The sequence below is a fragment of the Drosophila rhopaloa genome, unplaced genomic scaffold, assembly GCF_018152115.1.
Source record: "Drosophila rhopaloa isolate 14029-0021.01 unplaced genomic scaffold, ASM1815211v1 contig_115, whole genome shotgun sequence".
Taxonomy (NCBI): domain Eukaryota; kingdom Metazoa; phylum Arthropoda; class Insecta; order Diptera; family Drosophilidae; genus Drosophila; species Drosophila rhopaloa.
This window is the reverse complement of record NW_025334990.1, coordinates 4,515,548-4,538,504: the sequence shown is the minus strand read 5'-3', so window position 1 is coordinate 4,538,504 and position 22,957 is coordinate 4,515,548. Positions and strand designations below refer to the sequence as shown.

Sequence of the window (22,957 nt, the reverse complement as noted above, 5' to 3'; positions counted from 1 at the left end):
TTCACTGAGAGAAATATATGGGAAGAACTAAATGATACAAATCAATACCATTTCTATTTTCAATAATCAATGTTAATAGTGAAGATAAGGGTGGTTTAAAAGGGCTATAATTAAAAAAATGCCCAAAATTAATTTAATTTAATTTACTATTATTTTAATATATTCAATGTAGAAATATAAAAATGTCAATTGCTTTCCCTTATTTAATGTGAGAAAAGACTAAATTATTGAAAGTTATTATTAAAATATAATTTTGTTCTACAGTTTTTCCAATAAAAGCATAATAGTACTCTTTAATAAGTGTTATTATAAGTTTTTTAAAAATATTATTGATTTATGCCATAATTTTGCCTGTGTAGACATGCGTTTATGTGCTTCAAGAAAATAATAGTTACAACGACATTTGCAATGAGGTGTTTGTGACATTTAAAGCTGGGATTTTCCCTATACTTTCATTTCTCTCTCTCTTTTTTTCTCTCGCTATCTCTCTCTATCTCTGATGAACTTACAAACAGAGTCAAGTTCATAAAACAAACAAACTGAAATGGCTTTAAGTGCTGGCTCACATGTGAGCGAGATTGCATATATGTATATGCCGCAGTCAGCCTGTGTGTAAATTAGGGGCTCATTCAATCTCGATTAGAAGGGCTTGACATTACTCTAATGATTTATGCATTTGAGTGGCAACATCACAAAATGTCTCAATCAATATTTCCCAGCCAACACATGCTCACGAACGAGCAGTGCGTGTGTGCGTTAAAGTGTCCAGTGTGTGAAGTCCAATGGAAAAACTGAATGCATACTTTTTGTGGCTGCTCAAATATCAACAGATTATTTGCCAACGAAGGACGAAATGAATTCCGAGCTCCAGTATAACGTTTCCTCAATTTAATTGATTCTGCATCCGTTTTGGGGAAATTTTCAAATAAAATGTCAAAGCAATTAGAAGACAAGCTGCAAGAGACCGCAGAGTGTGTGTTTTCCACGATTTTATGAATATTTCCATTTAAACTGGCAAACCACAAAACCAAAATGGAGAGGTATATAGAGACAGAAGCAAAACCCGAACAACCGCAGCCAAGATGAATTACAATTCTATAACTGTCACTGTGCGGCTAACCCCAAAAGTGCGTAATTTCAATTTGGCCAAGTTCTCTTGCTTCTCCGTTTTTTGTGCTTGTTCCGGCGCATAAATCAAAATAATGGCTGCCCTGGGATGATTAATCAGTGCGAAGAGTAAATTGAATTTCGAATAAATCAAATCAAATAAAGGAAAACGAAAAGGCAAAGGCAGGAGAGGCTGTAAGGCGTGACCGAAGATAAATTAAAATTTTCCAGTTAAATTAAAAGGCCAACCGAAAGAGCAAATGCATTAGAAAACTACCATAAAGACTTTTCATTTTACTTTGCCAGTTGCATTGAAAAGTTTGCGGTTTTTATTAAGCCATGAGTAACAGTGTGCGTTAGCGTTTGTATTTATTTTTGAGTTTAGCCCAGTTTGCCGTGCTAGCCATGTGATTAATGGTCGGTTTTTCGGAGCTCCTCCCGCACAAAACTTGCCCAGATTCAAGGGAAAACTTTGTCGAAAACCACAAGGACTAAGCCGGAACCGTAGCGTGGCCAAAGCGAAACTCGAAGGCAAATAGCCCAGTGAGCAGGCCAACAAGCCAGCCAGTCAGCCAACTGGTTAATTCATTGTTGCCCCTTGAACACGAAATTCCATTGAATGCCAATGCCACCCGCTGATCCCCAAAGGAAACATGGAAATCCACTTTGTCAAGACTTTTGTCTTTGGTTTGAGCCCTGGGAAATCGTTTTCTAATTAAGGATAACATTTTCTCCAGACCTCGGCGGGCCGTGCTTCTTTGTTGCACCAGCAACATTCAGCATGCAACATGCAAATTGCTGCATAATTATGCAAACCGGATTCGGGCGACGTCCGAGTAATGACGACAATTAGGCTTATTAAATATAATTAAGTGGCCGCTCCGCGAAGTCTTTAACCTGAGTCCTGAAAACCTAATGGCCCAAGCCAATTATGCAAATAGTGGAAAGCTTGAAAAACCTGTAATAGATTTAATTCAACTTAATCGACGAAAGCAGTGACCTGCCTTTGGGAATTGTAAAAGTTAAAGTGGCTTAAATAAATTATAATATAAATTAATTTTAACTATTTTTATCCATTTACACAATTTAAAGCTCTATAGTCCACTATAAAAATCATTTAAAAATTAAATTACAAAAAATGGTGATTTTTTAGTATTATAAGAAATAAACGGAAAGTCTTGGCATTCATTTAATGATAAAGAAATACTGAAAACGATCGTGTTTGGTTTCATTCGAGAAATACAGGGTTTAACAGAAAGTCCTTCCTTAAATAATGCAATGATTCCCAGGGTATTTCATATTTAGGGCATGTACCCAATGCATTGCAAATGCAAATACGAAAAATAGACGCACGAAAAAATAAAGGCAAGGATTCAGACACGCATAAGGACTCGCAGGAAACGCAGCAGGGCAGCCAGACAGTAATCAGCACACTTGGATGCACCCCAGAAGCGCAAGGAGCCCAAGGATTCGAGGGCGGGAAGGAGGCTGGATTCCTTTTCGGGGAGCACCCAGCAGACTTTGCCTGTCCTTTGTTTTCTTCTTGTAATTTACATAAGTTTTTCATGTGCCCCTCGCCTTTTGTCTACGTGTGTGTGTGCGTCGTAAATTACAATTGCTGGCCTCCCTTTGGGGCACGCATAGGTTACGCACACAGTTGACACACACACACACACCCCCACAGCTGAGGTCAACAAAATATAACAAGATAAAGGTAAAGTTAAAAATTTATTTACTAAGATTTTCAATCACTAGGGCATTCTAAATTTGCCTGAAAAGATAATACTTTTTCTCCCTCATCCTATTTGTTCAGAAAATGCGTTTTTAGGTCTGCGGATTGAGCTCAAAGTTTATCGCTCATACGTAAGTTTTTTAGGCAATTAAATTATTCTAGCTGACGTTACGTGTCGTATACGTAATTTGTACAGAATCGTAATACATTGCCTAAAACTTAAAAAAACTTAAAATTCTAAAATCTACCATACCATGAAAGTAATGAACATAAATATATTTATAGGAACCTTTGTAAATAAAAATCTACAAGGTCTAAGGGGTATTCTTTACTTATTGTCAAAAAATTTAGTAATAATAATTATTATTTTTTTGATTAAAAATTTCTCAACTTCACTAACTTTTCAAAAAAAAATGTACAAAAATGTATAATGGTTACAAAAGCTTTTATTGTAGGTTTTACATTTCCCACCGCAATTGTACGCATACTTGTTCCAAGAAAGGGTCCTGTAATCAAGAAAAGACGCATCCTGCACCAGCTGTGCGGCAACTAGAAAACTTTTGCCGTGGCCCAGCAGAATGTTTTATGGATAATTCCTGTTGCGTTTATTAAAAGAATAAACCAAAACTTGCCGTTGTTCTGCTATACGTACTATATGGGAAATTAACCGAGCCGAGAGAAGGCCGGAAACGGAAAGAGATATAAAAGTGTATAAAGTATACATTTCAATATGAATCTCAGCCCGCAGGCGACGCAACAAGCACTTTGGCCTGCAATATTAAATTGTGTTGGCAAAAAAGGGCACTCGAGAAGCAGAATGCGGTAATGCCAGTTGGCCATTTTCCTTGTAACTTGGCCACGTAAGCACGTTTTAAATTGAATTTCGCTGTGGGCCAACCGCTTGTCAGCATAACAGACGCACTGAAAACCGGGGACACAAGAAATATGGCAACAATTCGAGGCCTACTGGCGGTAATCCTTATGAAAAGCAATGCAACAAGAAAAAAGGAAAAATGTAATAAGTAAAAGCATTTCTGGATAGGAGAATATGAATATAAAGACACTTGACACCTCCAGTGGTCATATTAAATACAGTAATTCATTTCAACATCAATCAGATTCCGCTTCATTTAATATTTATTTTTTAGTACATAAAAAGTTAATAATGTAGTTTGACAGTTCAGCCAAGAACCATGATTAAATAGCAATCACTCGACACTTTGCCACATTTCCATATTAAATGCAAATGATGCCAACACTAATACACAGTTTCCGCATGAAGCAACTGATAATACCAATTTGCATTCTTTTTCACCGGACATAATTTAAGTTGTTCCACAAAAATTTTACATAATTAACACAAGTCACAATTTGTTTTAATTTGAGATAATTTAAATTTAAATTTCGGTAACCAAAGTTTTAAGAACGTTCTTACAAATACAAAACATACAATGACAAATCCACTCAAACTATATGATCTTCAATTATTATTTATTAAATCTTCAATTTATAAATATTTTTTTAAAATTAAAAAATTAAAAACATACCAGGCTTCTTAGTCATACATTTCGTTGTATTTTTTATAAATTGATCTGCCTTTAAGACTTCAATTGCGATTCAGCTGCCTAGAGTGAAAACACAATATTCGGAGGTGAAAATGGGATCCCTATCTATTGTTATAGTTCAGCCATTGTTAAATGGGAAAGAGAGCAAGTAGTTTTACAAAAATTTAATCATGCCACAGATGCCACAGGGCTTAGAACAAAACAAAACTATTACCAGCACATGTGGGCCCATCAACCCAACAATTTTCTGTTGTTCACAACACAAAAAACTCGACGACCAAAAAGGGGCTGCCGCAGGTGAATAAAATCAACTTTTTGTTTATGCTTTTGTTTTTTATTCCCTGCTCTACGCTGAGCTGATTTCGAATGTAATGCAATCGATTAGCTGGGGGTAGACACAGGAAAAATAAAAGCAAAAACTACATTCATGTAGGTAGAAAAAAAAGCCATAAAGCATAAAACGCAAACAGCAGGCGACAGGCATCAAATATGCATTGAAATGGGAATTGCAAAACCCATGAATCGATCCGCTGCGTAGATAAATATTTACTGTCGCCACTTGACAATTTATAAAATTTCAATTAATTATGGACAGCTTAAAAAGCCAGACGTGTGCGCTGCCTTTTGTTCTAAATGGATTTGTATTAATGAGTTTGTGGCCTGATGGAAAAATAATTTTTATAGCTCTCCACGGGGATTTTTCAATAGGATGATGATAGAAAAGCTATGAAATTTATTTTGGCATCATCTTACCAAAGAAAATATCTAAAAGTGAATTAGAAATTATAGAAAATATTTGCTTGTCGGAAAATAATTTTAAAAAAAATAACATATTGAAAAAAAATGTTAAAACCCCCACAACCTTCACTGAACAAAAACACTCTCCCTTTTTTTCCTTTTCAATTTTCCCGGTTTAGGCAGCCATAAGAGTAATGACTTTCTTGTGTGTTAGGCGGGCAATTTTTAAATGCATTAAAAAGTGTTACACTCGAGTGCCGCACATTTATCACACACTCCGGCCCAAAAAACACACTTAGACGTAGACAGAGCATAATGGAAAAATCGCATTTAAATTGTTTGGCTCACAAATAAATTGTTATAATTCATCACTCAACTCAACTTGGTGACGAACGTCGCCAGATACTCTCACAAATTGATTGACTTCAATTCAATTGAATTTTAACGGCAGACGAAGCCGACGGGCATATTTCATTCTATAACAAATTATTATCCGCTGCTCGTATGAGTAATATAAATCGCGTCATGGCAATACTTTGACAAAAGCATGACAGACACTTTATTAGGTTTCGCTATTAATTTGCATGGATTTTTCATTGCGAGCGCACGAAAAGCCTCTCCTCAGAAAATAAAAAAAAGGAAATAAATAAATACATCTATATATTCACGCGGCGCACTGACAGCGAAATCACAAAATTCCATTAATTTTAAGCAGTCAATCAAAATTGCCAACTTGAAGTCGATTATATTATGCTAATGAATTTGGAAAGGAGGCTGGTGTGGACCGGCTGTTGGCCACCGAAGTTGTCCTAGACAGAGGACAGGCCGGAATGTGTTGGTAGTAAGCCAGAAAGTCAGTATCCGCGCAGACATAAGTCATCGGCCATCAGCAGTCATCATCATTCATTTTTATTTATTATTTGCACAGCACACATGGCGTATGCGTGATGCGCAAAGGGTAAATTGAAGAGGCGATCGGCTTATGTTCAACTTCAATAAAAATACAATTTATTGCAGATTTAGTTTTGCAGAATTCCCGCAATTAAGTGACTCTTAATTGCTTTCATGCAGCAATACGTACAAATATTTATAAAGCTGTCATTTGAGTGCCCAATTGTAGACAAATTAAATTATGCTCTATGACCGAAAGGGCACTTCACATCGGTTTACCCTTGCCACATATATAGCTCCCGTCTATGGCTCATTTCGAGTGCTTAGTCAACTCATTTAATTGTTGATTTCAACTTACATGAGCGCGCACACGTACGAAGGGACTCTCTCTGCCTTCTCGACATGGCAAAATAATATTTGTTTATGCAAATTGCATTTAATTAATACATAAATACGTGTTTGCCGTAGCTGCTACCGATGTTGATGTTGTTTTTGGCTGCCACTTAAAGCTGTGCGGTCAGAGCGCGGTATTAGAATATGAAGGCAACTCGAGCCGACTCTTGTTGGCATGTGAGAAATTTTGAAATGTGCGGTTTCCTGGCGTTAATTCCCACAAGCCGCAACGCAGATAAGAAGAGGCATCTTTTTAGATTTAGGCGCGACCCTCAGAACATTCTACTCTGCGCAAAATATACAAATTAAATCACTTATTTTATGTCTAAAAAAAATAAGGGTTGCTCCTTAATTTTCTTCAACAACTTAAACTTTAACTTTTTAAAATAAGAAATTCTTTAAAATAAATAAAGGATTGCAGTTTGATAATTTGTGAAAAAGACAATAGCATTGATTTCTAAAAATTACGACGAACGATTATTATCATGTCACTTCAATGTCAATGTTATTCGTTTTAGTTAAAAATATGTGTAAGATCCTTTGCCAATTAATAGATTATTTAAAGCCTATAAACATGTTTCATAAATTGGCAGATAAGATTTGATCATCGAGTTTCCTTTTATATAATTTTATATTTATAACAGACTTTTGTATTTGTTTCTGTGTAAACAAGAACATTAGCAATTTAATGGCAGCATCATCAGTAGAAGAGCACATTAGACTCAACGCTTCCCGAATAGTTCAACATATACTAAAGCCGTTTTATATGTATGTGTACAGACCACGTAACGTTTTAAAAACTCGTTTAGGAATGTTGTTCGACCCATACCAAATGGGAAACTAGCTTACAGACAAACAGAGAGGGAATCAAACGAATGGAAAATGCCCTCACCTCAACTAAGCAAGCATAACCAAAAATAGCCACAACTAACTCAATTTAAGCCAAGAAAACTGGGACTAACTGGGCTAAAAGTAAAACCAAACATCCGAGAATGTGAGTTGAATTTCGTATCGTTAAGCGGAAATCCCTAAAGAAGCTCCTAACCATTTAGTTTGAAAAGTTCTGTATCTGCAACACCATCAATGAGTAGACTAACCTTATTTTTCCAAGCTACGAAAAATGGAAATTTTAAAAATGCCTCGTACATAGACACACACACACACACTTAGCCAAACCCGCACGCAGACATACATACATAAAACATGTTTTGGCCCGCTCGGCAAATAGAAAGCCCAACAAAAAAGGTGGATACAAAATGCTGCGGAAAACTGTGAGACGGAAACTGAATATCGAACACGTTTCTTTACTTTGTCGCCCTGCCATATGGGGCTGTGTAATAGTGTTTGTGCGCCTGTATCCACATATAGACTCGATATGCTCCGCAGCGCCTAGATTTATGCAGCATTTTTTTACTGTTTGTGGCTTCGTATAATACAGTATCTAAGCGAGCATGTTTAAGTGGCCACAATTGTTAACAATTTACAGCGGGTGTTTTATAATTCATAACATTTGTTTTTCATCTCATTATATTGTACTTATTGAAAACTACGATTTACAGACTGTACGAGTTTATGTTTACTCAATCTCTTTGTTAAGCCATTATTTATATTTAAGTTAATCGCAGTCAGACATGTATTTATATGATTATGTTATAACCAATTTAATTTATCAACAGGCAAAAGATGTATAAACAGTTTTAAATCTATTTTAACGTTTACTGTATATATTTTTACCTTTTTGCAGGTACTGGGCCGTGACCAACATTGACTACATCCACTCGCGGACCAGCAATCGCGTCTTTATGATGATCTTCTGCGTTTGGACGGCGGCAGTGATTGTCTCTCTGGCGCCACAGTTTGGTTGGAAGGATCCGGACTATTTGCAGCGCATCGAACAGCAGAAGTGCATGGTATCGCAGGATGTGTCGTATCAGGTGAGAAAGCTAAGGCTCTCTTTCATCGTCTTCTTTATTCTACGGACATATTTGTGCTTTCCAGGTATTTGCCACCTGTTGCACATTCTATGTGCCACTGCTGGTCATCCTCGCTCTCTACTGGAAAATCTATCAGACGGCTCGCAAACGCATCCATCGTCGACGACCACGACCCGTCGATGCGGCGGTCAATAATAATCAGGTATAGTGCAGACTTCACATTCACTAAACGTAATCGATTCACTGCCGAAATTGACCGGGACTGAAACCATTAATGGCATACATAGTGCTCTTTTACCTTGTTATGGAGCCAGTATAAATTAGTTAGCTTGGTAAATAAATGCATTTAAATTATTCAAGAGAAATAGTTGACAAATATGTGTTGAATCGTGAAAGGCAATGTTGTCAATGGTCAGCTATTTATCTTAAATAATTTTCTGAAATTGTTAAGCGAATTTCTGTATTTCTAGTCTTAGAAAACATTCTGGGAATTTGACCTGAAAACTAAAAACTATATTATAAAATTAAATATAACATTATTTACAGAGTCTGACTCTGCTATATAACAAGAGAAAAAAAATTGTTTTTAATAAAGTCTTATACCATAAGTCTAGTCTCTACAAAATGAACACCCTGTATCACTTTCAAAGACCGAGCCACAGTCTGGCCAATGCAATTACGCCCTATATCGAAGCAAACCGCGCCCATTTAGGCCACAATTTGAACCGAGCCACAAGATGGTTCAGTCAAAAGGCCAAACCGCAGGCCACGTACTGAAATTTCTATGCACATGACTGCGGGGTCTGACCTTATGAAATTATACTGGCCAATTTAAATATGCATAGCCTACTCCGTGGAACCCAAAGGGAATGGGGCTGTAATTAGGCAGTATCATCCTTGTTGATGAAATATGCATTGGCTTTTGCTATATCCTGAGGAAAAAAACGAAGCAAAGCGGGGGCGAGCTCGGCTTACGTTAAGCATACGCCACGTGGACATTAAAGCCTTCTTGGCCGAAAGTTGAGCGATAAGTGCCAGCTTGGCCTGACTGGCGAGTGTGTCTGAGTGTGTTGGAAAGTCCCTTGGCCAGAAGTTTCTGCCCTAATGCGCCAGCTGGTCAAACTAATACGCACAGGATGTGTTCAACGAAAGTCTGGCCAAATTGTAATTTTGTTTTCGCTCCGAAGAAAGAAATTTCAACAATTTCCAAGTTGTTTATCAACGAAATTAAAAACTAATTTTCGTTGCAAAAGAATCTTCCGCATGACTTTGCCTAACTTTTAACACGCGATAGGGTATCTGGAAATTGGTTTGTACTGACTTTTTCGCCAAAGCTTTTTATTTATTTTTTCTTCAATCTTGGCTGGTCCTGCCAGCAAGCTGCTACTTAGCTTAAGCTTAGTGCTTGCTAAATTGAAAATGACCATTTGACGTAAAAATGTTTGCAACCACTTACCAACACATGTGCTTTAAGATACAGTTTGGGACAAAAAAGTAGTGTTTTTTTAGAGCAATATCACATTGTATTAATTATTAATTTCGTATTTTGTGCTTTTATATATATAAGTTGGCAGTTTTTAGCGAAAATAAAAAGCTGACTAGTAAGAGTACAATGTAAAAATACAAATTGAAACTACTCAAAAAAAAAGTAAAAACAGTAGTCTATTTTTTTAATAGAGACATAAAATGTTTTAATTGGTCTTAAAAAGTGACCAGATGAAAACTCATTAAAAAAATTAAAATTTGTGTGCTTAAGCTATTCAATTGCATTTATTATGAATATATTATATCCAATATATCTTCGCTGCTTATCTATATATCTAAGTGTAAAAGAAATGTCGATTGGCAGAAAATCTGATTTCTTTCATACCTATTCATTTGTAATTATTCATTACTATTGTTTTGACCGCATCTGTGCAAAGCCACGAGTGTGCATATAACACTGACTAGGGCTAGACGAAGGACGGGGAGGGGGGAGGAGGAGCTGGCAAAAAGTCATTGGAATCACAAATTCAATGCGCAAACAAGGCAAGTTGTCCACTATTTGCCATTCGTACACATGTCCTGGCCCGTGTCCTGCCCCGATGTCCTGCTGCCAGGTCCTCCGCCGATGTCCGGCCCAATCCAGCCTCACATGCGTGCCTTAGTTACATGTCAACACACTTACCCGCACACCCATGGCACACACACACCCAGAGATCCGCATCCATTTAGTGCCACTCACCAGTCGGTTCCCTGTCCTGCTTGTTGATTTTAGAATATATTTACCCTGCACACACATCCAATAAATACCCCTTACACCCTTACACCGATGACCATGCGATCGAATTGAAAAGACTTCCCGCCATTCGAGGGCGTTTCCAAACAGAGGAAAGGGCATTGGAGGTGCGACTTGCTATTCATTGCCCACTATTTTTCCATTCTTCGATAACTAAATGCTTTTAAATTGAAAACTGCTTTCCTGCTCCTTGACGAGGGTATACATTCGCTTCTAACCCGCTGCGTTTTGGGTGAAAAGCCTTTGCCCGACATAAATTTATAGCTAATTGCATTTGCATTCGGTATGTTTATTGGCAAATTGTTAAATAATTCTATGGAGCAAAGCGGCCTAATCGACTGTTTGTATTTTTAATTGAAATGCAATTTTCATTCCGGTCACAAACACATTGGTTTTGCAATTAACTGATGTGCAGGCAGTGGAAGGCGACGGGAAAATGGCAATTGGCAAATGGCCATTAAGCGAGGCAGGTATTATCTGTAATTCAGCTATTGGCACTATGTGCGGGCGAGCATCGAGCAAATGTTATTAATAATCAAGCACGGCAGGCTGAGTTATGCCCGAATGCCCAAGGGCAACACGCCATCATCACAATTACATTTGCAACAACATCTCGAATTGATTGCTCCAGATATTGACACTATTTTCATAGCCAAACATGTGACAAAACAGTCAAGGACCCGACATCGCATGAGTGAAAAGCATATTTGGCCAACTGGCCATCTGCGACATACGAAGACGTGTTTGCGTCTGGGTCCAAAAGAGAAAAATACTCAACAAAACCAATAGCAAAACTGAACAGCAAAAGTTCAGACTGCTCTTTATAGTAAACATTATAAAATAAATACAATTTGCAATTTTATTGGAAGGAATTTGACGGATTTAAAAATAAATATTTTATTTTAGCTTATCATATTTAAATTATAAATTATTTGTAGATAAACTTAGTATGAATTATTCACAAGAAAATAAAAATGCAAAATATTTTTCCTATAAGATTAAAACTACATTTTTGTGTAGTTTTTATAAAATGAAATAGAAGAATTTACAAATAAACATTTTATTTTAACCCATTTAATTTAAAATATAAATTAATGGTAGATAGAATTTTTTTTGATATATTCACAAAAAAATAAAATAGTTTTCCAATCAGATTAGAACTATTATTTTGTGTTACTCCTTTGTTTCCTAGAAAGCTTAAACTACTGTTTGTGACACTCCTAACACAAGTATTTTAATTATTTGTCAGCAAAAATGCATTCTCTGTTATATATCAGTTTGGGGCAGAGTTTGCATTTGATTTTGCTGTTATTTATGGCGGATTTATTTTAATTTTAGCCAAGCTTCTCTCGCAGCACTGCCCTTGCCCTGTTGGAGCCATAAATTTTGTTGCCCAGTGTAGTTAATACCAGGGCATTCTTGTCACACTCAGGACCAACATAAATCGCATGGAAACACATTATTGAATACACACGAGCACACGCACAACATACACACGCATTTCTTTCGGCAGCTGAACATGTGTCTCGGCAAGAAAAACAATTAAATAAGAAAACAATTTACATAAATTAGCTAAAGTGCCAAAAATGGTTAAGGACTAAAGTCGACAGACGGACGAGAATGAGTGTATCGTTTATGCAAACGCTTAAATACACAGAAAAACAGTCGGCTGACAGCACATCTGCATAAAATTCACATTGAGCCGAGGTTGTATCCGCATCCTTATCGTTATTGCCGAACTGCTGAAAAGAGAGCGCTTATCGCTCTTATCACGTTCATATGTGTGTGTGTAGTGTGTGTGTGTTGGCCATGTTTAAGGAACACACGAGTGTTTAGATACTTTAGTTTTCCCCGAAGGATACTTCCCCAGCAATTGTTTTTCTAGGCATGACAATAATGGTTTTTCTTTTTCTACAGCCTCGAACTTGTCTAGGTGCAGATTCAATGAAAGGTTTTCCCCCAGCCAGGAATTGAAATTTAATACCAGACGGCAGCTCTGAGCTTTAACCAAACTTAAAGAATTTTGTAGCGCATGGCTTGTTATTTATTAATTTCTGACAGACTTCAATCTCCCACAGGAATATCTCGTTTTACCCCCTTTCTCCCTGCGCCTAATTAAGCTTAAACTCTTCAATATTTAATAAGCTATCCGACTGGTCACCCCCGTAAAACTTTCTTTCCCAACTTGAGGAACCCACAAGACACTTGACGGAGATTTCGCTCCTCAATTTTCTTTTAGTTTTGGCCCACAAAATTAAGGTCACACGTATGGGCCCATGCTGTAAACCCATTTAATACTATTTGCGCAAATATTCACACCATTCTTGGATCGCCATCGACTCGAAACCCTTTTCCCCATCGTTGAAATTTCCGCACACGAAGGCAAAATCAGCATAATTTTATTTATTTAAAGCAATATCGACTTGCCAAAGGGTCAACAGACGGAGGCGAAGGCGACAAAGATGACGAGGCCGATGGCAAAGGGTTGGACTACTCAATTACTTTAATTTGGTGGGATTGAAGGCGACAGAAATACGCACACAAAGGGGATATATTTAGAAAACAAGAAAGCCGAAATATGACTACACTGTGTTATATTGAACTTTGAATGATTGAATATCGAAAATATGTGTATGTGTATTTCAAGCCAATTTTATTTTTTAAAAGTTGCTTATCTTATATTTAATACAATACAATATTAACAAAGTTACGAATTTTTTTTGCATTTATTTCCCATTTGATGTATTCTTTGCTTTATATCTTCTTTTAAGAATATGGTTTTCAGGGCTTACATATTTACTTCCAAATTAAATTTTGATCTCCACATAGGAAAACATAGAAAGCCATTACATTTTGCAAATTTGATAAGTAAAAAGAATAATAATTCAAGAATGTCGAGAATAAAAACTGATATTCAAAGATGTTTTCTTAAATTTTTGAATGAATTCCAGTAAAAATATCAGCTTTTCATGTCTCCAATATGTTTAATTTTAATTTAATCTCACTTGCGAAGATGAAATAAAGAAATCTAATACTTTCTTAAGTATTTATTTTCAAGGGTTTCTCTTCAGACGCACCAATTAATACCATGCCAAAAATAAAAGCTAATCGAATTTTCTTGAAAAACTGAGCCCTCTCTAAGTCGGAGTTCATTGTCCCAACGAACTGAATGCTCTACAAAATCAGAAAAAAGGGATACGCGGTTCGGAAAAAAATCAAAGAGGTCAAGCGCTGGGAGCAGTCAAACGTGAAATTTATTTTGAGTTGCCGGGCGGTCAGGCGAAGTGGTCCGTTTGGGAGATGTTCTTGGGTGGCTGTAACAAATACACACAATTTATTTACGGGAACCCACTTACATATGCATATGGAGGCAGGAGAACAAAAAAAGGGGATCGGATCGGATCTTTCGGCTCAGCCGGTAACTTTTTTTTTGGATATGCGTACAAATTGCGGTTTATTGAAGCGTAAGGCACAAAAAGCCGAAAATGTAAATTTGCCGCCACCGCTCTTTTGTTATTCATTTTAATGCTGTGCGAAGAAGTATGAATTTAATTTGAAGTCATGCACACGGGTCAAAGGCGAAAAATCAATGCAGACGAAACTAGAGGACTCTATCGCCCCGTCTCTCTCACCATCTCTATATCTCTCTCTTTCAGCCGGACGGAGGTGCGGCAACAGATACGAAACTTAATCGACTGCGTCTACGGCTGGGCAGATTCTCCACGGCCAAGACCAAGGCCGGAAGTGCCGGGGGCGTCTCAGGACCCGGATCCGGGGGCAGGGCTCTGGGCCTGGTCGATGGCAACTCAACGAACACGGTCAACACCGTGGAGGACACCGAGTTCAGCAGCTCGAATGTGGACAACAAGAGTCGGGCCGGCGTCGAGGTATGTGCACAATACAAACACTTCAAAGTTAAATTAGAAAATCAAAAAATCTACTAGATTATTAAATTATATTTAATAATTTTTTGAAGACTTTTTTAGATGAGTAATCTTTATCTCGCAAATTTGTATTTTCAAAGACCAATTCTTTATGTAAAATATAACTATGTTTGATCTTTTTTAAAAAATGTCAAAATTTCAATTATTGAAATATGCAGTTATTAGGAATTTTTTTGTATATCATCATAGAAACTGAAAACTAGAATATAATTTTTTTTTGTAAAGCAAAAACAAATATTCAATTTTTTTAATTAAGAAAATTATATTTTCATATGTCTTTGAAAATAGGATATTATAGTCCAAAGTAATGGTAAATCTTTTAAGCTTATACTTTTTAAATATTACATTTTAAAGTTAATTTAAAATTTGAACATTTTTTAAAAACATGCTTGGGATGATGACAGTAAAATATTCTTAAATTTAAAGTGTTAATTTCTTAATATACTGTTAAAAGCTAAATTTCAAAATAATACAATGAAATTTAAGGAAAGATCCGCTATAAAACTCAGCTTTTATAACAAAATATTTTCAAGTGTGCCAGAGAACACAATGCGGATTTTTGGGTTTAAAGCAAATTTCATAACGCCTGACATGTGCCCAACGATCTGGGGCTTTGCTTCCTGTTCCCGGGAATGCACACGCACACACTAATGAAAATCACACACAGATACTCCGGGAGAGATAGGCTGACCAAAAATAAACCCACCAGAGTTCAGCTCATTTCTCGCTTTATTATGCGACTCCAACTACGAGGATGTGCCCTCTGCTCTGCTGTCTTTTACCTTTGGGGGATTGAAATGATTTTTCCTCTTGGCTACCTTTTCACTGGGGTTTTCCTTCTCGGCCAGCCGTTCCCTTTCCCTTTTCACCCGGCTAATGTCTCATTAGCCCAGCTGCCGTCGCAGCAATATGCACTTGAGAATTCCTCGGGAAACATTTCCTGATAATGATCCAAGGGATGCGGGGCTGCGATTAACCTTTTCATTCTTTCCCCGAGACATATTTCTTGCGGGTGGATGAATTATACATATTTCTAGGAAGAAGATTGAAGGTTATATGGGGAGGAAGCTCTTCTCTTTTCTTACTCTCTTTAATTTTCTTTTTTACCTCTCGTTGAAATTTCTTTTATTTTTAAATAATAAAAACTTTATCTTTTGTGCAATTAGTTTTTGTGTTGTTATCTAGAAACTAAAATGCAAAAAATTAAATTTTTTAATAATGCAATGTCAATATGTAATATATGTACCATACATAATTTTGTAAATGCAAATTAAATTACCATAAAGTTATTATTATACACTGTGCCAAGCCTGAAATGATTTATTTATTACAAGGACCAATTATAAAATTGATTGCAATTTGATTTTAATTGTGTCTAGAGCTGTTGCCCCAAATGCTGGGATAAGAAACCCACTCCCATGAATAAGCCCAAGCAATCCAGGCAAATTATCCGCCACTCGACCAAAATGTCAGCGATAAAATGCAGGCAAAGCTTTCGGTTTATTGGGCGGAATTTCAGGGAAGGGGCAGTTGGGCCGAACCCAAATTTGTATTTAGCCGCATTTTATGTACTTCAATTTTCGTCCAGCGATTTTATGGCTAAAAAATAATCCAAGCGGGCCACACATTCAATAATAACACGCATTAAAGCGAGGGGCGAAAGCAAGCCATAAAAGAGCAGAGCCGAAATAAATTGCTTGAACGTTTTGTTTGCATTGCTACAAGCCGGGCCAATACCTTTGCACTGGTCGAAACGAGGTGGCGAAGTCAAGGCGACTGGTCAAAGGTCAGGGGGTGCGGGGCGAAGGGGCAGGGGCGGAATCACCAGGTTCGTGCCGGTTAAGTAATAGCAAAGTCAAATATAAGCTGTGACAAGGATACGCCTGCCTCCCCCTCGCCATCCAAAAAGCAAAACAGAGACAAAAGGACAAAAAGTGAGAAAGAGAGATTCAAATGAAAATAAGAAAGAACTAAACAACTTTAAATACCGATATTTGGTATACCCTTCCTATAAAAAAATGTCAAAATATATAAAATATTTAACAGCAATTTACAAGTTTGATATATCGAAAATAGCTAATGATAATATATAAATATGAAACATTACCTTAAAACTAATATCGTAATCTTTGTTAGTTATTTTATCAACACCCATTCTTTACCCTTTTTTTAAATGATAACCATAAGCTTTGTGTAATTTAATAAAACTTAAAAGGCAAACTAAAATTCAAAAACATTTTTAACTTTTAACATTTTTAACATTATTTTTATAGTTTGAACATTTGTTTAAATTCAAATATTTGTTTCATAATATGATCTTTCCTTATAACATCCGATTTTCTTTATTATAGTCAAGATTAAAATATTTGTAGTTCACTTTTATAGAACAAATTGCCATGAACTAAATTTAAATTGCGACAAATTTGAATGGTATGCAGCAAGAGAAATCTGTTAATAACATATGAACCCCAAATTGTGTCTACTATTAATTACAAACTTCTGGTCAAAATCCCAACGCCCGATGAAGAGTATGGAAACAAAATAGCAACAGGAGCCAAAAGTCAGTTGGAGAAAGGCAGATGGGGGTTAGCTTTGGGGGCCTTTGACTCCTTGACCCGTGGATTCCGATTGCGATTCCCATTCTGATTCTGGGCCGCCTAACAAGGCACTCAATACGCTTGAGTAATTGAGGAAAATATGTTGATGGCTTATGGCTAACAGCTTTCCTTTCCATTCGCTTGGCCAGCATAACGCCCCCTCCCACTTTCCCCTCACACAATCTTGGGCCTGAGATTAAATATTTACTTGGAAATGGCTTCCACACACCTCTCTTTCGGTCGGTCTCTTTCCTCTTGGGCAAATAAGTGGACGACCAAATAAATAAACAAACACACTTTTGCACGCATGGCCCAAAGCAAATATATAAATTTATTATAGTTTGGTCTGTGTGTGCGTTAAATATGACCAAAAAGTCCGCAAAAAGTCTGCCAAATTGTACGAAAAAAACCCAACCGAAATGAACACAAGCTTCATGGAAACCAAATATATAAGGAGATGTTTGAGTTTCCAGCTGCATAATTGCTGAAACTGATCGAAAATTAAAAGGAAAAATGCAATTTTTTTCTTTTTGGCTTCAGTTGGTGTCCTTCACTGCAGGTGCAAAATTGCAAAGTCCTCTGTATTCCAATCTGCATCCCTCCTCCATCTTTTCCCCCAATCTCCTCCTATTGTTCGCCATTGTTCGGTGTCTGTAAATTAAACTACGCTCTTTGCTTTGGCAATTGGAAGCTTTGTTGCTGATTTGTCTTTGGCTTCGTTTTGATTTGCTGTGGCTTTGATTTGCTTTGCTTGGCCGTATGTCCTTGCAACATATTAAAAATGCTGCAGGAAGGACCGGATCGAATGGTTCTCTTGTATTGGGACGCAATTACAATGCCCATGACAATGCCACCACACAAATGCTCAGTAGAGTGGACCTCAACTTAAGTGAAACATCTATGAAATTATAAGTTATTATCATACATTTATTATTATTATTTTAAATCTTATTTAAACATTTAAAAATCAATAACTACGCATCTGCGGTCGAAATTAAATTATTTCATAGAGAGACAACATTGTGTAATGGTCAACATTTTTAGCTAGTTGATTTTTTCAATAACCAAATTTGCACTAAAATTGTACATTTTAGCAAAAAAGATTCCACCCTAAAATAAACACATATGTTTCATACTTCCGCTTTTGTTGCTTTGTGTTTATGCACAATTGGCCAATGGCCATTGAATTTGATGCGAACTAAGCTCTTGTCCGGCATTTTATGCCACATTTCCATTGTTCCCGAAACGGCAGTTTTTACTTTTATGAATTTGAATGTCTTCCCTGCACACAAATTACATACTCAACACAATATGTTTCGTAATTTATAGCAGCATCACAGTCATAAAATTCATTTGGTCAGGCCATTAATTGAACTTGGCTTACTTTCGAGCACAATGGAGATGGCAGAAAAATAATAGCACTATGTGTCCTTAATTATTTGTTTAATTAAGTCGCAAATCTGTTTTTAGCAAGCTGTAAATATATTCAATGCTTAAAATAATATTCCTAAAAAGGATTCCTAATATTCCTTAAAGAAAATTAAATCTGGTTATTCTCAAGAGAAAAGCTTTAAAAGTAAATAGTATTTACGACAAATGAAAAGTTGTAATTTGACAAATTCCTAAAGCTTTACAATGTACACAAGGATAGTAAAATCTTACAGTCGAATTTCCATATATCGTACTTCCCTAACTCTAATAGAAAGTTTAACTGCATAAAAATGTATTTCTATTACTTGAATGACTTAGCTGACAGAACCGAACCTCCGGGTTATGGAAGTTCCACCGTATAATACAAATAGATTTTTTATATTTCAAAAGAAAACCACTTTTTTTGAGAGAAGTGTGTTTCTAAATAATTTTTAACAATATTTCAACTTTGCCAAGCAATTGTTTCCTGAAAATATTAAAAGCAATTGATAACGAAACTATCGCGATATTCCGAGGCCCCTTCCCTTTCCTAGGCATTATCGTTATCGCCAGCAAAAGGTGCCAGCTGCAAAGTAGACACAATTTATCACACGTAAAGTTCATTTTAGCACCGTGCGGCCACTTCCGCCCGACGCACACCTACGGCCGGCCTCAAATTACAGGTGATTATGGGAATTTTAGTGCTAGACAAGCCGTTAGCAGGACCAGCTCCTCAAATATGTACGTTACATCCGGCAAATTGCCTAGCAGCCCTTTCGAGTGGCTGAGGTCTGATAAAAAGGCTGGGGGGGGAAGAGTGGGGGTCCGACCGTGCCCCAAATGGCGAACGAGCTTAACGAAAGTAAATATTTACCCTCTGATTTTATTCATTTACCGAAATTTATGGCCGCAACGCCATGAAAATTGACGAGCAGTAAATAAATTTATGAATGCAATGCGGGTACTGATTTAAAATGCTAATTTTCCGCATGAAACTTGAAACCGCGGTTCGAAAATGGTTAAACTAAAACTGGGTTCCCTAAATTGGCAATAACTCTTTAGTGTTAGCACTGTCAAAATTCGCAACTCATAATTTTAATAAGCTTTTCTAAATGTTTTATATCAAATCTATCATAAATGAAATCATCCTAAACGGAAAAAAAGTTTACAAATTTTTAAGGCTTTGAAATTAAAAGTCGATAAAATAATATTAGCAATTTTATATTTTAAGTTGGTTTATGACTTAATTTGATTTTGCTAACAATGCTATTTGCAATGCTATTTTGCTAAATGGTTTTTAAAATAAGAGCTTTAAATCATATTTTATTGGCTTGAAATAAAATGTTGTGTGGAGAAAAAAAATGTATCCAAAAATTCTCTGAACTGAGATTTATAAACAATTTATTAATTTACTTTCGACAATAAAGAATTCACGATATGGCTTGAAATAGATGATTTTCTAAAATGGAAATCAATTATATACAGAAACAGAATGTTACTACAATATTTTGATATTTTAAATAACTTTTTTTTATAATTTTTTGACCATTTCTTAATGAATTTAGTTGATAAGTACTATAGGATAAACTTGTAAATCTGTTCCACCTCCGAAGACGAAATTGAAATGCAGCTCTTTGGCTGATTAATTATTATTTCCAATTAGTTAAACTAACTCCAAGTACCCCACTTCCATTCCAGGCGCCCAGCACTTCCGGCAGCCAGATAGCCACCGTGTCGCACCTGGTGGCGCTGGCCAAGCAGCAGGGCAAGTCCACCGCCAAGTCCTCGTCGGCTGTCAACGGAGCGGCCACCGCTGGCCAGGGGGCCGACGGGCAGGAGCCGGAGCGGGAGGAGCAGGACGAGGAGCAGCATGAGCACGACCTGGATCCGGCTGACCCAGCAGCCGCAACCGCAACATCAGCAACGCCGGCGGCCTCAACCGAGGACCAGTGCAAGGCCAACGGGGCGGAGGTCCTGGAGGATCCGCAGCTGCAACAGCAGCTCGAACAAGTGCAGCAGCTGCAGAAATCGGCCAAATCCGGCGGGGCCAGTACGTCGAATGCAACCACAATTACGTCGATATCGGCGCTGTCGCCGCAAACGCCAACTTCGCAGGGAATCACCGCCGCTGCGGCTGCCGCTGGACCAATGACGGCCAAAACCAGCACGCTGACGAGCTGCAACCAGTCGCATCCGCTGTGCGGGACCACCAGCTCATCCCCCTCACCCCGGAGCCACGCCCCCGGCAGCAGGCGCCCCCGCAGCAGCAGCAGTCGCAGCAGCAGCAGCAGCTGTCCAGCATCGCCAATCCGATGCAGAAGGTGAACAAGCGGAAGGAGACGCTAGAGGCGAAGAGAGAGCGGAAGGCGGCCAAGACGCTGGCCATCATCACCGGCGCCTTCGTGGTCTGCTGGCTGCCCTTCTTCGTCATGGCGCTGACCATGCCCCTCTGCGCCGCCTGCCAGATCAGCGACAGCGTGGCCTCGCTCTTCCTCTGGCTGGGCTACTTCAACTCCACCCTCAATCCGGTAAATTGAATAATAAATGCCTGAGTGGCTGCATAAGGGCTGCAGTCGGTTGCGAACAGTTTGCATACATATTTATAGGGATTTTAACTCTGCAGTCTGCCAGCTTTCTTTGAGAAATTATTATTTATACTCTATATTCATGTGATGTATATAGTGTAGCAACATCCCTTTGCACCAAAAATAAAACATAAATTATTAAAGCTGATTGCGTTAAATATAATACAGTATAATAATAAAGTATAATAAATTATTTTATCACACCCAAAATATCAAAATTACCTTAAATATATATTTGTAGGTCATTATTTTAAGACTTATCTTTTAATTGAATATTTTTAAATTTAAAATATAAATTTTTAAAACATTTCTTTTTTGGTTTATTTCTTGAATAAAATATTAAAGTAGTGCAATACAAATTGTTGAGTGCAAATTAAATTTAATCTTTTTAATGCCCCACTATGAACAGTCAGCTAAATAAAAATAATTCAGAAAAGTCACAATTTTTTATTGAGCGATAATACAGATTCCGCCTAATACTTCGTAGCAAAATTTGTAAACTATGATAATAGTATATTGGGACTATTATATACAACTAAAGTATACAACATTAGTTGTAGTGTATTCCCTGCATTCATTTTTGCAATTAAAATGACATTTGGCTAGTCTGATAAAAACACACTTAAAGCTAAATGACTTAACTAATCACAAAATTCATAGAATTTAAAGAACTTACTGCTTAGGTGAATTAAAAGGTAAAAAGTAGATTTTACACAAAGAAGAATTATTAAAAATGGTATTAATACTACCACTTATGTCAGAAAAATATATCTCCCACTCGTATGGCTGCAGTTAACTTCTCCTTTCAACTCTGATTAAATGAATTCCTCTTGCAGGTCATCTACACCATCTTCAGTCCGGAGTTCCGACAGGCCTTCAAGCGCATCCTCTTCGGCGGCCACCGACCAGTCCACTACCGCAGCGGGAAGCTCTAGATAGTGCATGCGAAGAGGCGAAGGTGAGGGATCCCTACTGAAACCAATACCCAGATACACTCATAAAAAATATTAAGATTAGTAACTAGAAAAACTTTTATTAGACTTTGGCCTAAAAGTTAGTTCCCGATGCTTAATGAAAATTCATTTCATCTGTGATTTATTGAACTTCAAGATAGGAAAACTGCCTCAAAACAAAAAAAAAACGACTTAAGTCAGCAAGATAAATATAAAATATATTTTTCAGTCTATTTTAGTGGAGAGTTTACATTTTTTAAAACAAAATATTATTAGATAACCATAAGGAATATTTTTGTTTGAATTTTTGATTTATGAATTTGTTTTCAAGTCTTAATTGCCATTTTTACATTGATAAACTTGAGAACAGAATTGTTGTTACATTTTTTCTGTGCACACCAGTTATGGTTATTGTGTTAGTCAATTTGGCCGGTGGCCATTCGAAACCTCCTCAATCGATTTGACGCACACGCAATTGCATTCTTTTTACGTTATTGTCTCTGGCTGCAAGTTTCAATTTCCAATGCTCGAAACCCGACCCGAAATTGGTAATGCTTGAGTCGTGTGTTCAGAGGTCAGGGCTGCAGCCTCTGAAGGAGTTTCGGGAGCATTTTTGCATTCAGTGACAGGAATTGAAACCATTGTTTGGCTTTAAAACGGGAGAAGAACTTTTGGGCCAGCAGCGAAAGTTTTATCAGACCTTTATCGGACCTGTCATCTGCACGCTGCGATGTCGGTCAATGCATTAGAATTTTGCCACATTACCCAGCTTAAGCATCCCCCCCAAAAAAACCCGAACCCGAATTAGAAACAGGAATTGGTGTTTTATC

The 22,957-nt window shown here is 37.2% G+C and overlaps 1 protein-coding gene across 1 annotated transcript in view; it reads left to right on the top strand.

The window, feature by feature from the left end:
• The window catches only part of LOC108042236 (5-hydroxytryptamine receptor 2A), a 62,793-nt gene that overhangs the window by 38,159 nt on the left and 1,677 nt on the right, over positions 1-22,957 (top strand). Inside the window, 6 exon segments of the mRNA XM_044461836.1 lie at positions 8,171-8,360; positions 8,425-8,562; positions 14,295-14,525; positions 20,288-20,810; positions 20,813-21,117; positions 22,011-22,132. Coding sequence (XP_044317771.1) covers positions 8,171-8,360; positions 8,425-8,562; positions 14,295-14,525; positions 20,288-20,810; positions 20,813-21,117; positions 22,011-22,109 — 1,486 coding nt within the window. The 3' untranslated portion in view covers positions 22,110-22,132.